Genomic DNA, 17290 nt, shown 5'->3' on the forward strand with positions numbered 1-17290 from the left:
GGAAAACACTGTTGTTAATAGCCAACGGTCTCTCTACACGGTGTCATGGGGAAAACACTGTCGTTAATAGCCAACGGTCTCTCTACACGGTTGTCTTGGGGAAAACACTGTCGTTAATAGCCAACGGTCTCTCTACACGGTGTCTTGGGGAAAACACTGTCGTTAATAGCCAACGGTCTCTCTACACGGTGTTTTGGGGAAAACACTGTCGTTAATAGCCAACGGTCTCTCTACACAGTGTCTTGGGGAAAACACTGTCGTTAATAGCCAACGGTCTCTCTACACGGTGTCTTGGGGAAAACACTGTCGTTAATAGCCAACGGTCTCTCTACACGGTGTCTTGGGGAAAACACTGTCGTTAATAGCCGACGGCCTCTCTACACGGTGTCTTGGAGAAAACACAGTCGTTAATAGCCAACGGTCTCTCTACACGGTGTCTTGGGAAAAACACTGTCGTTAATAGCCAACGGTCTCTCTACACGGTGTCTTGGGGAAAACACTGTCGTTAATAGCCAACGGTCTCTCTACACGGTGTCTTGGGGAAAACACTGTCGTTAATAGCCGACGGCCTCTCTACACGGTGTCTTGGAGAAAACACAGTCGTTAATAGCCAACGGTCTCTCTACACGGTGTCTTGGGGAAAACACTGTCGTTAATAGCCAACGGTCACTCTACACGGTGTCTTGGAGAAAACACTGTCGTTAATAGCCAACGGTCTCTCTACACGGTGTCTTGGGGAAAACACTGTCGTTAATAGCCAACGGTCTCTCTACACGGTGTCTTGGGGAAAACACTGTCGTTAATAGCCAACGGTCTCTCTACACGGTGTCTTGGGGAAAACACTGTCGTTAATAGCCAACGGTCTCTCTACACGGTGTCTTGGGTAAAAAAATGTTGTTAATAGCCAACGGTCTCTCTACACGGTGTCTTGGGGAAAACACTGTCGTTAATAGCCAACGGTCTCTCTACACGGTGTCTTGGGGAAAACACTGTCGTTAATAGCCAACGGTCTCTCTACACGGTGTCTTGGGGAAAACACTGTCGTTAATAGCCAACGGTCTCTCTACACGGTGTCTTGGGGAAAACACTGTCGTTAATAGCCGACGGCCTCTCTACACGGTGTCTTGGGGAAAACACTGTCGTTAATAGCCGACGGCCTCTCTACACGGTGTCTTGGAGAAAACACAGTCGTTAATAGCCAACGGTCTCTCTACACGGTGTCTTGGGGAAAACACTGTCGTTAATAGCCAACGGTCACTCTACACGGTGTCTTGGAGAAAACACTGTCGTTAATAGCCAACGGTCTCTCTACACGGTGTCATGGGGAAAACACTGTCGTTAATAGCCAACGGTCTCTCTACACGGTGTCTTGGGGAAAACACTGTCGTTAATAGCCAACGGTCTCTCTACACGGTGTTTTGGGGAAAACACTGTCGTTAATAGCCAACGGTCTCTCTACACGGTGTCTTGGGGAAAACACTGTCGTTAATAGCCAACGGTCTCTCTACACGGTGTCTTGGGGAAAACACTGTCGTTAATAGCCAACGGTCTCTCTACACGGTGTCTTGGGGAAAACACTGTCGTTAATAGCCGACGGCCTCTCTACACGGTGTCTTGGAGAAAACACAGTCGTTAATAGCCAACGGTCTCTCTACACGGTGTCTTGGGAAAAACACTGTCGTTAATAGCCAACGGTCTCTCTACACGGTGTCTTGGGGAAAACACTGTCGTTAATAGCCAACGGTCTCTCTACACGGTGTCTTGGGGAAAACACTGTCGTTAATAGCCGACGGTCTCTCTACACGGTGTCTTGGAGAAAACACAGTCGTTAATAGCCAACGGTCTCTCTACACGGTGTCTTGGGGAAAACACTGTCGTTAATAGCCAACGGTCACTCTACACGGTGTCTTGGAGAAAACACTGTCGTTAATAGCCAACGGTCTCTCTACACGGTGTCTTGGGGGAAACACTGTTGTTAATAGCCAACGGTCTCTCTACACGGTGTCATGGGGAAAACACTGTCGTTAATAGCCAACGGTCTCTCTACACGGTGTCTTGGGGAAAACACTGTCGTTAATAGCCAACGGTCTCTCTACACGGTGTCTTGGGGAAAACACTGTCGTTAATAGCCAACGGTCTCTCTACACAGTGTTTTGGGGAAAACACTGTCGTTAATTGCCAACGGTCTCTCTACACGGTGTCTTGGGGAAAACACCCCCCCGACACTGGGCCAATTGTGTGCCGTCCTATGGGACTCCCAAGCACGGCCTGTTGGGATACAGCCGAGAATCAAACCAGGGTCTGTAGTGACTCTTCTAGCACTGAGATGCAGTGCCTTAGACCGCTGCGCCACTCTGGGAGACCCAGTGGAATTCAGTGGAGTGTGCAGAGAGGCCTTGACATAGTTAACACGCTCAATGCACTGTAGTCCAGGCACCTCAATTTACCCTTGACAAACAACAGCATTTAACATTGTGAAGTCCCCAACACACACACACACACACACACACACACACACACACACACACATATGAAAAACGGAAGACGTTTTGAAGTCCCCAACACGAAGGAAAATACAGAGAGATATGGATGTCAGATGTTAGGAGCGGTGTCATGGGGGCCAGAACTCAGGGGCTAAATGTGTTCCTTAAAGAGAGTGAAAGCCCTTGGCGCTTACACGCACACACACACGCACACACACACACACACACACACACACACACACACACACACACACACACACACACGCGCGCACACACACACACACGTGTACGTTTACGTACACACACTTAAACACATTCACAGGAGGTATAAATCTTGTGAAACTGATCTAGGGGAGGCATTGGTGGAATCTCGGGCCAGAGATTGATGGTTGAGGACATTTCTCTGACCTCCATTGGTCCCTCTGTGTCCTATCATACCTCCTCTGTCTCCATTCATACCACCTCTGTCTCCTTTCATACCTCCTCTGTCTCCTTTCATATTTCCTCTGTCTCCATTCATACCACCTCTGTCTCCTTTCATACCTCCTCTGTCTCCATTCATACCACCTCTGTCTCCTTTCATACCTCCTCTGTCTCCTTTCATACCTCCTCTGTCTCCTATCATACCTCCTCTGTCTCCTTTCATACCTCCTCTGTCTCCTTTCATACCTCCTCTGTCTCCTTTCATACCTCCTCTGTCTCCTATCATACCTCCTCTGTCTCCTTTCATACCTCCTCTGTCTCCTATCATACCTCCTCTGTCTCCTATCATACCTCCTCTGTCTCCTATCATACCTCCTCTGTCTCCTTTCATACCTCCTCTGTCTCCTTTCATACCTCCTCTGTCTCCTATCATACCTCCTCTGTCTCCTATCATACCTCCTCTGTCTCCTATCACACCTCCTCTGTCCCCAATCATACCTCTTTTCTCAGTGGCTGGCCCCAGCTTATAGCACACCTCCTCTGTCCCCTATCACACCTCCTCTGTCCCCAATCATACCTCTTTTCTCAGTGGCTGGCCCCAGCTTATAGCAGACCTCCTCTGTCCCCTATCACACCTCCTCTGTCCCCTATCACACCTCCTCTGTCCCCTATCACACCTCTTTTCTCAGTGGCTGGCCCCAGCTTATAGCACATCTCCTCTGTCCCCTATCACACCTCCTCTGTCCCCAATCATACCTCTTTTCTCAGTGGCTGGCCCCAGCTTATAGCACACCTCCCTGTAGTAACATACTTACTCTCTGCTGAAGTGGATGTTAGAAATGGGTTGATGGGGGACAACAGGACATACATATATCGGTGAGATAATTAGTCACTTTCTAGTCCCTGTTCTAGAATGTGTTCTTGTCCCTGTTCTAGAATGTGTTGTAGTCCCTGTTCCAGAATGTATTCATCCTAGTCCCTGTTCTAGAATATCTATCTTCCAGTCCCTGTTCTAGAATGTCTTCCAGTCCCTGTTCTAGAATGTGCACTAGTCCCTGTTCTAGCATGTCTTCTAGTCCCTGATCTAGAATGATTTCCAGTCCCTGTTCTAGAATGTCTTCTAGTCCCTGTTCTAGAATGTCTTCCAGTCCCTGTTCTAGAATGTGCACTAGTCCCTGTTCTAGAATGTCTTCCAGTCCCTGTTCTGGAATGTCTTATAGTCCCTGTTCTAGAATGTCTTCTAGTCCCTGTTCTAGAATATCTTCGAGTCCCTGTTCTTAAATGTATTCCAGTCCCTGTTCTAGAATGTATTATAGACCCTTTTCTAGAATGTGCTCTAGTCCCTGCTCAATAATTTGTTTTAGTCCCTGTTCTGGAATGTCTAGTCCCTGTTCTAGGATGTCTTCTAGTCCCTGTTCTAGAATATCTTCTAGTCCCTGTTCTAGGATGTATTCTAGTCCCTGTTCTAGTCCCTGTTCTAGTCCCTGTTCTAGGATGTCTTCTAGTCCCTGTTCTAGAATATATTCTAGTCCCTGTTCTAGGATGTCTTCTAGTCCTTGTTCTAGTCCCTGTTCTAGTCCCTGTTCTATGATGTCTTCTAGTCCCTGTTCTAGAATGTGTTTTAGTCCCTGTTCTAGAATGTCTTCTAGTCCCTATTCTAGAATATATTCTAATCCCTGTTCTAGAATGTCTTCCAGTCCCTGTTCTAGGATGTCTTCTAGTCCCTGTTCTGGAATGTGTTTTAGTCCATGTTCTAGAATGTCTTCTAGTCCCTGTTCTAGAATGTCTTCTAGTCCCTGTTCTAGAATGTCTTCTAGTCCCTGTTCTGGAATGTCTACTCCCTGTCCTAGTCCCTGTTCTAGAATATCTTCTAGTCCCTGTTCTAGAATATCTTCCAGTCCCTGTTCTAGAATATCTTCTTGTCCCTGTTCTAGAATGTCTTCTAGTCCCTGTTCTAGAATATCTTCTAGTCCGTGTTCTATGATGTCTTCTAGTCCCTGTTCTAGTCCCTGTTCTAGTCCCTGTTCCTGGATGTCTTCTAGTGCCTGTTCTGGAATGTCTTCTAGTCCCTGTTCTAGAATATCTTCTAGTCCTTGTTCTGGAATGTCTAGTGTTCTAGAATGTCTTCTTGTCCCTGTTCTAGAATATCTTCTAGTCCTTGTTCTGGAATGTCTAGTGTTCTAGAATGTCTTCTTGTCCCTGTTCTAGAATATCTTCTAGTCCTTGTTCTGGAATGTCTAGTGTTCTAGAATGTCTTCTAGTCCCTGTTCTAGAATGTGTTTTGAGTCCCTGTTCCATGTACAGTCTGTCTCATAGTCTCATAGTTTAGTTTAGTTGGTTAAAGTCTCTTCCTCTAGTCTTTTAATGGTCGGTTTTGCATTAGGAGTCTTTTAATGGTCGATTTTGCATTAGGAGTCATTTAATGGTCGGTTTTGCATTAGGAGTCTTTTAATGGTCGGTTTTGCATTAGGAGTCTTTTAATGGTCGGTTTTGCATTAGGAGTCTTTTAATGGTCGGTTTTGCATTAGGAGTCTTTTAATGGTCGGTTTTGCATTAGGAGTCATTTAATGGTCGGTTTTGCATTAGGTGTCTTTTAATGGTCGGTTTTGCATTAGGAGTCATTTAATGGTCGGTTTTGCATTAGGAGTCATTTAATGGTCGGTTTTGGGAGTCATTGGTTTTTTCCAAACATTGTAAAAATCAAATCACTGATCATGTATTTGATTCATCAGTCATCATTGAAAAGAGATCAGTTTATTTCAGTGCTGGATATGAAATCTGTTTTGATGACAGGCGCCACAATTACAGCCTGAATATTTCATTGTTGTTCAAAACTCAGTTGTATACCAGCCATGTGGTGTATGAAACTCTCCGCTCATTGTCTTCCTCTGCTATAACATTTACAAAAATAAATAAATAAATAATGAAACGCTGCAGGTCTCAAACAACAGAGCAAGTCATAAACAGCCTACCAAATGGCACCCTATTCCCTGCATAGAGCACTTATTTCCACCAGAACTCTGGTGAAACATAGAGCACTACGTAGAGAACAGGGTGGCATTGGAGACTCACCTGTAGACCTGTCCCTGGAGCACAGCATCTCTGGAGGAGTCCATGTGGCCCCTGCCGGCCTTTCGCTGTCTCTATGATATACACAGCCAGCAGGCATGTGAAGAAAGCCTGTTATTTTTCTTCTGCCTACCTACTCTACAGACCACTACAGACCACTACAGACCACTACAGTCCACTACAGTCCACTACAGTCCATTACAGACCATTACAGTCTACTACAGTCCATTACAGACCATTACAGACCACTACAGTCCACTACAGACCACTACATACCATTACAGACCACTACAGACCACTACAGACCACTACAGTCCACTACAGACCACTACATACCATTACAGACCACTACAGTGCACTACAGTCCACGACAGTCCACTACAGTCCATTACAGACCATTACAGTCTACTACAGTCCATTACAGACCATTACAGACCACTACAGACCACTACAGACCACTACAGACCACTACAGAACACTACAGACCACTACAGATCATTACAGACCACTACAGACCACTACAGTCCACTACAGTCCACTACAGACCACTACAGTCCACTACAGTCCACTATAGTCTATTACAGATCACTACAGACCACTACAGTCCACTACATACCACTACAGACCACTACAGTCCACTACAGACCATTACAGTCTTTTACAGTCCACTACAGTACACTACCGTCTATTACAGACCACTACAGACCACTACAGACCACTACAGTCCACTACAGACCACTACAGACCACTACAGACCACTACAGACCACTACAGACCACTGCAATAGTACATTTGGGGGGATATCTTTTTTTGCTAGATAATAATTGGATATTGAGAAGTCACTGGGGAGCCCTTTGTAGAATTTCTGCCAGAGAGACAGACAGACAGACAGACAGAAAGAGACAGAGAAACAGACAGACAGAGAGACAAACAGAGAAACAGACAGACAGACAGAAAGAGACAGAGAAACAGACAGACAGAGAGACAAACAGAGAAACAGACAGACAGACAGAGAAACAGACAGATAGACAGACAGACACACAGACAGAGAAACAGACAGACAGAGACAGACAGACAGACAGACAGACAGACAGACAGACAGACAGAGAAACAGCCAGACAGACAGACAGACAGACAGAGAAACATAGAGACAGACAGAGAGTTTGGAGTAGCAGCCAGAGGCTCTTCACCTAAGAGGCTCAGTCACTCTCCATGGCTTTCGCAAGCTGCCTCCCTGTGTGTTTTGGTGCTGGGGGGGGGGGGGGGGGGGGGCATTCAAGGCAAGCATAGAATTCTCCTCTTCTCCTCTCAAACGCATGGTTTCCAATTGCCTATGATTGGTTGGCGCTTAGGACTGTATACTGAGATAGACTGACTACAGTACAGCCTGCTGCTCCGCACAGTACTGTCAGATCCCAGGATCTCCATTTAGACTCAAGATACAACGTGAAATGGGAAATACTGCGTTCTCAATGAAATACGTATAATAATGAAATACGTAACTCTTCCTTAGATTAGTTTGAACGCTGTAAATGTAACGGCATTCTTCTCCATTCTCCCTTTTCTCTGTTCTACAGGTCGCCATGGAGACGGAAGCTACTGGCCCTCTGACAACAACCTGATTGATAGGAGCAGTCTGAACGGTAAGCACCCTCGACGACCCACAATGCATTGCAGCCGCACAGCCTTAATTGCTCCCTATTGTAGCGGGGGGGGGGAGGGGGGGGTTACGGCCATGTGACATGTCCAGAGTTATCTCTACCAGACCATGTGACATGTCCACAGTTATCTCTACCTGACCATGGGACATGTCCACAGTTATCTCTACCTGATCATGTGACATGTCCAGAGTTCTCTCTACCAGACCATGTGACATGTCCACAGTTATCTCTACCAGACCATGTGACATGTCCACAGTTATCTCTACCTGACCATGTGACATGTCCAGAGTTCTCTCTACCAGACCATGTGACATGTCCAGAGTTCTCTCTACCTGACCATGTGACATGTCCAGACTTATCTTTATAAAACCTGGGGTTGACATCTTTCAAATGTTGTCACTGTTTTGCTTTAGGTCGGGGTTGGTACCTTTAGGACTATCACATTGGTTCAGTTGCAGGCAAGCTCAATCAATCCCAGAGTAAAGTAATTTTGAAGATTTGAAATAGTGTTTGAACCCAGGCCTGGCTGTTCATGTACAGGGTTAGCTGTGGTTAACTGAGGAATAGGTGTAAAAGTCACACACACACACACACACACACACACACACACACACACACACACACACACACACACACACACACACACACACACACACACACACACACACACACACACACACACACACACACACAAGCATACAAACACACACACACACATACACACAGACACACATACACACACATGGTCTGGGTAACTCAGAAGTTGCAGCAGGATTTATTCCGTACTGTGAGTATGGCAGGTCTACAGAGAGAGACCATGACAGGTCTACAGAGAGAGACTGTGACAGGTCTACAGAGAGAGACTGTGACAGGTCTACAGAGAGAGAGACCATGACAGGTCTACAGAGAGAGACTGTGACAGGTCTAGTCTATAGAGAGAGACTGTGACAGGTCTATAGAGAGAGACCATGACAGGTCTAGTCTACAGAGAGAGACTATGACAGGTCTACAGAGAGAGACTGTGACAGGTCTAGTCTATAGAGAGAGACTATGACAGGTCTACAGAGAGAGACTGTGACAGGTCTAGTCTATAGAGAGAGACTATGACAGGTCTACAGAGAGAGACTGTGACAGGTCTAGTCTATAGAGAGAGACCATGACAGGTCTACAGAGAGAGACCATGACAGGTCTACAGAGAGAGAGAGACCATGACAGGTCTACAGAGAGAGACTATGACAGGTCTACAGAGAGAGACTATGACAGGTCTATAGAGAGAGAGAGACCATGACAGGTCTAGTCTACAGAGAGAGACCATGACAGGTCTACAGAGAGGGAGACCGTGACAGGTCTACAGAGAGAGACCATGACAGGTCTACAGAGAGGGAGACCATGACAGGTCTACAGAGAGAGAGACCATGACAGGTCTACAGAGAGAGACCATGACAGGTCTACAGAGAGAGACTATGACAGGTCTACAGAGAGAGAGACCATGACAGGTCTACAGAGAGAGACTATGACAGGTCTACAGAGAGAGACCATGACAGGTCTACAGAGAGAGACTATGACAGGTCTACAGAGAGAGACCATGACAGGTCTACAGAGAGAGACCATGACAGGTCTACAGAGAGAGACTATGGCAGGTCTACAGAGAGAGACCATGACAGGTCTACAGAGAGAGAGACCATGACAGGTCTACAGAGAGAGACCATAACAGGTCTAGTCTATAGAGAGAGACCATGACAGGTCTACAGAGAGAGACCATGACAGGTCTACAGAGAGAGACCATAACAGGTCTAGTCTATAGAGAGAGACCATGACAGGTCTACAGAGAGAGACCATGACAGGTCTACAGAGAGAGACCATAACAGGTCTAGTCTATAGAGAGAGACCATGACAGGTCTACAGAGAGAGACCATAACAGGTCTAGTCTATAGAGAGCGACCATGACAGGTCTAGTCTACAGAGAGAGACCTTGACAGGTCTATAGAGAGAGACCATGACAGGTCTAGTCTATAGAGAGAGACCATGACAGGTCTACAGAGAGAGACCATGACAGGTCTAGTCTATAGAGAGAGACCATGACAGGTCTACAGAGAGAGACCATGACAGGTCTAGTCTACAGAGATAGACCATGACAGGTCTACAGAGAGAGAGACCATGACAGGTCTACAGAGAGAGACTATGACAGGTCTACAGAGAGAGACTATGACAGGTCTATAGAGAGAGAGAGACCATGACAGGTCTAGTCTACAGAGAGAGACCATGACAGGTCTACAGAGAGAGAGACCATGACAGGTCTACAGAGAGAGACTATGACAGGTCTACAGAGAGAGACCATGACAGGTCTACAGAGAGAGACTATGACAGGTCTACAGAGAGAGACCATGACAGGTCTACAGAGAGAGACCATGACAGGTCTACAGAGAGAGACTATGGCAGGTCTACAGAGAGAGACCATGACAGGTCTACAGAGAGAGAGACCATGACAGGTCTACAGAGAGAGACCATAACAGGTCTAGTCTATAGAGAGAGACCATGACAGGTCTACAGAGAGAGACCATGACAGGTCTACAGAGAGAGACCATAACAGGTCTAGTCTATAGAGAGAGACCATGACAGGTCTACAGAGAGAGACCATGACAGGTCTACAGAGAGAGACCATAACAGGTCTAGTCTATAGAGAGAGACCATGACAGGTCTACAGAGAGAGACCATAACAGGTCTAGTCTATAGAGAGCGACCATGACAGGTCTAGTCTACAGAGAGAGACCTTGACAGGTCTATAGAGAGAGACCATGACAGGTCTAGTCTATAGAGAGAGACCATGACAGGTCTACAGAGAGAGACCATGACAGGTCTAGTCTATAGAGAGAGACCATGACAGGTCTACAGAGAGAGACCATGACAGGTCTAGTCTACAGAGATAGACCATGACAGGTCTACAGAGAGAGAGACCATGACAGGTCTACAGAGAGAGACTATGACAGGTCTACAGAGAGAGACTATGACAGGTCTATAGAGAGAGAGAGACCATGACAGGTCTAGTCTACAGAGAGAGACCATGACAGGTCTACAGAGAGAGAGACCATGACAGGTCTACAGAGAGAGACCATGACAGGTCTACAGAGAGAGAGACAATGACAGGTCTACAGAGAGAGACTATGACAGGTCTACAGCGAGAGACTATGACAGGTCTACAGAGAGAGACTATGACAGGTCTATAGAGAGAGACTATGACAGGTCTACAGAGAGAGACCATGACAGGTCTACAGAGAGAGACCATGACAGGTCTACAGAGAGAGACTATGGCAGGTCTACAGAGAGAGACCACGACAGGTCTACAGAGAGAGAGACCGTGACAGGTCTACAGAGAGACCATGACAGGTCTAGTCTATAGAGAGAGACCATGACAGGTCTACAGAGAGAGACCATGACAGGTCTACAGAGAGAGACCATAACAGGTCTAGTCTATAGAGAGAGACCATGACAGGTCTACAGAGAGAGACCATAACAGGTCTAGTCTATAGAGAGCGACCATGACAGGTCTAGTCTACAGAGAGAAACCTTGACAGGTCTATAGAGAGAGACCATGACAGGTCTAGTCTATAGAGAGAGACCATGACAGGTCTACAGAGAGAGACCATGACAGGTCTAGTCTATAGAGAGAGACCATGACAGGTCTACAGAGATAGACCATGACAGGTCTAGTCTACAGAGATAGACCATGACAGGTCTACAGAGAGAGACTGTGACAGGTCTAGTCTATAGAGAGAGACTATGACAGGTCTACAGAGAGAGACTGTGACAGGTCTAGTCTATAGAGAGAGACCATGACAGGTCTACAGAGAGAGACCATGACAGGTCTACAGAGAGAGAGAGACCATGACAGGTCTACAGAGAGAGACTATGACAGGTCTACAGAGAGAGACTATGACAGGTCTATAAAGAGAGAGAGACCATGACAGGTCTAGTCTACAGAGAGAGACCATGACAGGTCTACAGAGAGGGAGACCGTGACAGGTCTACAGAGAGAGACCATGACAGGTCTACAGAGAGGGAGACCATGACAGGTCTACAGAGAGAGAGACCATGACAGGTCTACAGAGAGAGACCATGACAGGTCTACAGAGAGAGACTATGACAGGTCTACAGAGAGAGAGACCATGACAGGTCTACAGAGAGAGACTATGACAGGTCTACAGAGAGAGACCATGACAGGTCTACAGAGAGAGACTATGACAGGTCTACAGAGAGAGACCATGACAGGTCTACAGAGAGAGACCATGACAGGTCTACAGAGAGAGACTATGGCAGGTCTACAGAGAGAGACCATGACAGGTCTACAGAGAGAGAGACCATGACAGGTCTACAGAGAGAGACCATAACAGGTCTAGTCTATAGAGAGAGACCATGACAGGTCTACAGAGAGAGACCATGACAGGTCTACAGAGAGAGACCATAACAGGTCTAGTCTATAGAGAGAGACCATGAAAGGTCTACAGAGAGAGACCATGACAGGTCTACAGAGAGAGACCATAACAGGTCTAGTCTATAGAGAGAGACCATGACAGGTCTACAGAGAGAGACCATAACAGGTCTAGTCTATAGAGAGCGACCATGACAGGTCTAGTCTACAGAGAGAGACCTTGACAGGTCTATAGAGAGAGACCATGACAGGTCTAGTCTATAGAGAGAGACCATGACAGGTCTACAGAGAGAGACCATGACAGGTCTAGTCTATAGAGAGAGACCATGACAGGTCTACAGAGAGAGACCATGACAGGTCTAGTCTACAGAGATAGACCATGACAGGTCTACAGAGAGAGAGACCATGACAGGTCTACAGAGAGAGACTATGACAGGTCTACAGAGAGAGACTATGACAGGTCTATAGAGAGAGAGAGACCATGACAGGTCTAGTCTACAGAGAGAGACCATGACAGGTCTACAGAGAGAGAGACCATGACAGGTCTACAGAGAGAGACCATGACAGGTCTACAGAGAGAGAGACAATGACAGGTCTACAGAGAGAGACTATGACAGGTCTATAGAGAGAGACTATGACAGGTCTACAGAGAGAGACCATGACAGGTCTACAGAGAGAGACCATGACAGGTCTACAGAGAGAGACTATGGCAGGTCTACAGAGAGAGACCACGACAGGTCTACAGAGAGAGAGACCGTGACAGGTCTACAGAGAGACCATGACAGGTCTAGTCTATAGAGAGAGACCATGACAGGTCTACAGAGAGAGACCATGACAGGTCTACAGAGAGAGACCATAACAGGTCTAGTCTATAGAGAGAGACCATGACAGGTCTACAGAGAGAGACTGTGACAGGTCTAGTCTATAGAGAGAGACTATGACAGGTCTACAGAGAGAGACTGTGACAGGTCTAGTCTATAGAGAGAGACCATGACAGGTCTACAGAGAGAGACCATGACAGGTCTACAGAGAGAGAGAGACCATGACAGGTCTACAGAGAGAGACTATGACAGGTCTACAGAGAGAGACTATGACAGGTCTATAAAGAGAGAGAGACCATGACAGGTCTAGTCTACAGAGAGAGACCATGACAGGTCTACAGAGAGGGAGACCGTGACAGGTCTACAGAGAGAGACCATGACAGGTCTACAGAGAGGGAGACCGTGACAGGTCTACAGAGAGACCATGACAGGTCTAGTCTATAGAGAGAGACCATGACAGGTCTACAGAGAGAGACCATGACAGGTCTACAGAGAGAGACCATAACAGGTCTAGTCTATAGAGAGAGACCATGACAGGTCTACAGAGAGAGACCATAACAGGTCTAGTCTATAGAGAGCGACCATGACAGGTCTAGTCTACAGAGAGAAACCTTGACAGGTCTATAGAGAGAGACCATGACAGGTCTAGTCTATAGAGAGAGACCATGACAGGTCTACAGAGAGAGACCATGACAGGTCTAGTCTATAGAGAGAGACCATGACAGGTCTACAGAGATAGACCATGACAGGTCTAGTCTACAGAGATAGACCATGACAGGTCTACAGAGAGAGAGACCATGACAGGTCTACAGAGAGAGACTATGACAGGTCTACAGAGAGAGACTATGGCAGGTCTATAGAGAGAGAGAGACCATGACAGGTCTAGTCTACAGAGAGAGACCATGACAGGTCTACAGAGAGAGAGACCATGACAGGTCTACAGAGAGAGACCATGACAGGTCTACAGAGAGAGAGACCATGACAGGTCTACAGAGAGAGACTATGACAGGTCTACAGAGAGAGACTATGACATGACAGGTCTACAGAGAGAGGCTATGACAGGTCTACAGAGAGAGACTATGACAGGTCTACAGAGAGAGACTATGACAGGTCTACAGAGAGAGACCATGACAGGTCTACAGAGAGAGACCATGACAGGTCTACAGAGAGAGAGACCATGACAGGTCTATAGAGAGAGACCATGACAGGTCTACAGAGAGAGAGACCATGACAGGTCTATAGAGAGAGACCATGACAGGTCTACAGAGAGAGACTATGACAGGTCTACAGAGAGAGACCATGACAGGTCTACAGAGAGAGACTATGACAGGTCTCTGTTGATTCATTAATATAATACCTTGGCTTTCGCCAATCACAGGGCTGTTGTGGAGTGGTTCTCGGTAGCTCAGTTGGTAGAGCAAGGCACTTCTAACACCAGGGTAGTGGGTTCGATTCCCGTGCCCACCCGTACGTATAGTGTAGACTCGCATAGGTCTTTTTTGGATGAAAGCGTCTTCTTAATGGCATATATTAGTTCACGTTTCTTCTCATTTGAGTCCCCCCCGCCCCCCACCAGAGCTCCACCAATGGTGTTGCAGTTTTGTGGATTTAAAGCAGCATTCTACACTGTTATTACAGTTTAATGACATAGGAGGTCTGGGAACAGATGGTAATATTGGTTAATGTGAAGTCTATAGCAGGTTTGGGAACATATGGTAATATTGGAAGGCTATAGCAGGTCTGGGAACAGATGGTAATATAGGTTAATGGGAAGTCTATAGCAAGTCTGGGAACATATGGTAATATTGGTTAATGTGAAGTCTATAGCAGGTCTGGAAACAGATGGTAATATAGGTTAATGGGAAGTCTATAGCAGGTCTAGGAACAGATGGTAATATAGGTTAATGTGAAGGCTATAGCAGGTCTGGAAACAGATGGTAATATAGGTTAATGGGAAGTCTATAGCAGGTCTAGGAACAGATGGTAATATAGGTTAATGGGAAGTCTATAGCAGGTCTAGGAACAGATGGTAATATAGGTTAATGTGAAGGCTATAGAGGGTCTGGAAACAGATGGTAATATAGGTTAATGGGAAGTCTATAGCAGGTCTAGGAACAGATGGTAATATAGGTTAATGTGAAGGCTATAGCAGGTCTGGAAACAGATGTTAATATAGGTTAATGGGAAGTCTATAGCAGGTCTAGGAACAGATGGTAATATAGGTTAATGGGAAGTCTGTAGCAGGTCTGGGAACTGTAGACTAGCTTATTTTACAGTAGGGAGACGTTTCCAGGTCTGAGAACTGTAGACTAGCTGATTTTACAGTAGGGAGCCGTTTCCAGGTCTGAGAACTGTAGATTGGCGTATTTTACAGTCGGGAGCCGTTTCCAAGTCTGAGAACTGTAGATTAGCTGATTTTACAGTCGGGAGCCGTTTCCAGGTCTGAGAACTGTAGATTAGCTGATTTTACAGTCGGGAGCCGTTTCCAGGTCTGAGAACTGTAGACTATTTGATTTTACAGTCGGGAGCCGTTTCCAGGTCTGAGAACTGTAGATTAGCTGATTTTACAGTAGGGAGCCGTTTCCCTTCAATTTCTTGCCAGACGAAGACTCTGTACACACGCACACACACGCACGCACGCACACACACACACACACACACACACACACACACACACACACACACACACACACACACACACACACACACACACACGCACACACACTGCAATCTGTGGAGATGTCTCTGTGGGGAAATCTGTGTCTTAACTAAAGAGCACCAGATAATCACAGGCTGCAGGTTTATTAGCAGGAGAACGGCTAGAGGGAGATGAGGAGAGGGAGAGAGGAGGGTGGAGGGAGATGAGGAGAGGGAGAGAGGAAGGTGGAGGGAGATGAGGAGAGTGGAGGGAGATGAGGAGAGGAAGAGAGGAGGGTGGAGGGAGATGAGGAGAGGGAGAGAGGAAGGTGGAGGGAGATGAGGAGAGGGAGAGAGGAAGGTGGATGGAGATGAAGAGAGGGAGGGAGGAGGGTGGAGGGAGATGAAGAGAGGGAAGGAGGGAGATGAAGAGAGGGAGATGAAGAGAGGGAGATGAAGAGAGGGAGATTAAGAGAGGGATGGAGGAAGGTGGAGGGAGATGAGGAGAGGGAGGGTGGAGGGAGATGAGGAGAGGGAGGGAGGAGGGTGGAGCGAGATACCATAACCCTACACAACACCACTATACTACACCACACCACTATACTACACCACCACCACCCTACACCACACCACTATACTACACCACCACCCTACACCACACCACTATACTACACCACACCACATAATTATACTACACCACACCACTATATTACACCACACCACTATACTACACCACCACCACCCTACACCACACCACTATACTACACCACACCACAAAATTATACTACACCACACCACTATACTACACCACACCACTATACTACACCACATAATTATACTACACCACACCACTATACTACACCACACCACTATACTACACCACACCACTATACTACACCACATAATTATACTACACCACACCGCTATACTACACCACACCACTATACTACACCACCACCACCCTACACCACACCACTATACAACACCACACCACTATACTACATGACTATTCTACATCACACCAATATACTACACCACACCACTATACGACACCACACCACTATACTACACCACCACCACCCTACACCACACCACTATACTACACCACACCACTATACTACATGACTATTCTACACCACACCAATATACTACACCACACCACTATACTACACCACACCACTATACTACATGACTATACTACACCACACCAATATACTACACCACCACCACCCTACACCACACCACTATACTACACCACACCACTATACTACACCACACCACTTTACTACATGACTATTCTACACCACACCAATATACTACACCACCACCACCCTACACCACACCACTATACTACACCACACCAATATACTACACCACACCACTATACTGCACCACCACCACCCTACACCACACCACTATACTCCACCACACCACTGTACTACACCACATCACTGTACTATACCACACCACTATACTACACTACATCACAATACTACACCACATGACTATACTACACCACATCACTATACTACACCAGACCACTATACTACACTACACCACTATACTACACCACACCACTATACTACACCACACCACTATACTACACCACATCACTATACTACACCACCACCACCCTACACCACTATACTATACCACACCACTATACTACACCACCACCGCCCTACACCACTATACTACACCACATCACTATACTACACCACACCACTATACTACACCACACCACATCACTATACTACACCACACCACATC

At 46.6% G+C, this 17290-nt stretch overlaps 1 protein-coding gene across 1 annotated transcript in view; it reads left to right on the forward strand.

Moving 5' to 3' along the window:
* The window catches only part of dcc (DCC netrin 1 receptor), a 699685-nt gene that overhangs the window by 560263 nt on the left and 122132 nt on the right, over positions 1-17290 (forward strand). Inside the window, exon 22 of the mRNA XM_031825895.1 lies at positions 7553-7618. Within this exon, the coding sequence (XP_031681755.1) occupies positions 7553-7618 (66 nt within the window). The remainder of the gene's footprint in view (positions 1-7552; positions 7619-17290) is intronic.

This window comes from Oncorhynchus kisutch, linkage group LG6 (genome assembly GCF_002021735.2).
Source record: "Oncorhynchus kisutch isolate 150728-3 linkage group LG6, Okis_V2, whole genome shotgun sequence".
Lineage (NCBI taxonomy): Eukaryota > Metazoa > Chordata > Actinopteri > Salmoniformes > Salmonidae > Oncorhynchus > Oncorhynchus kisutch.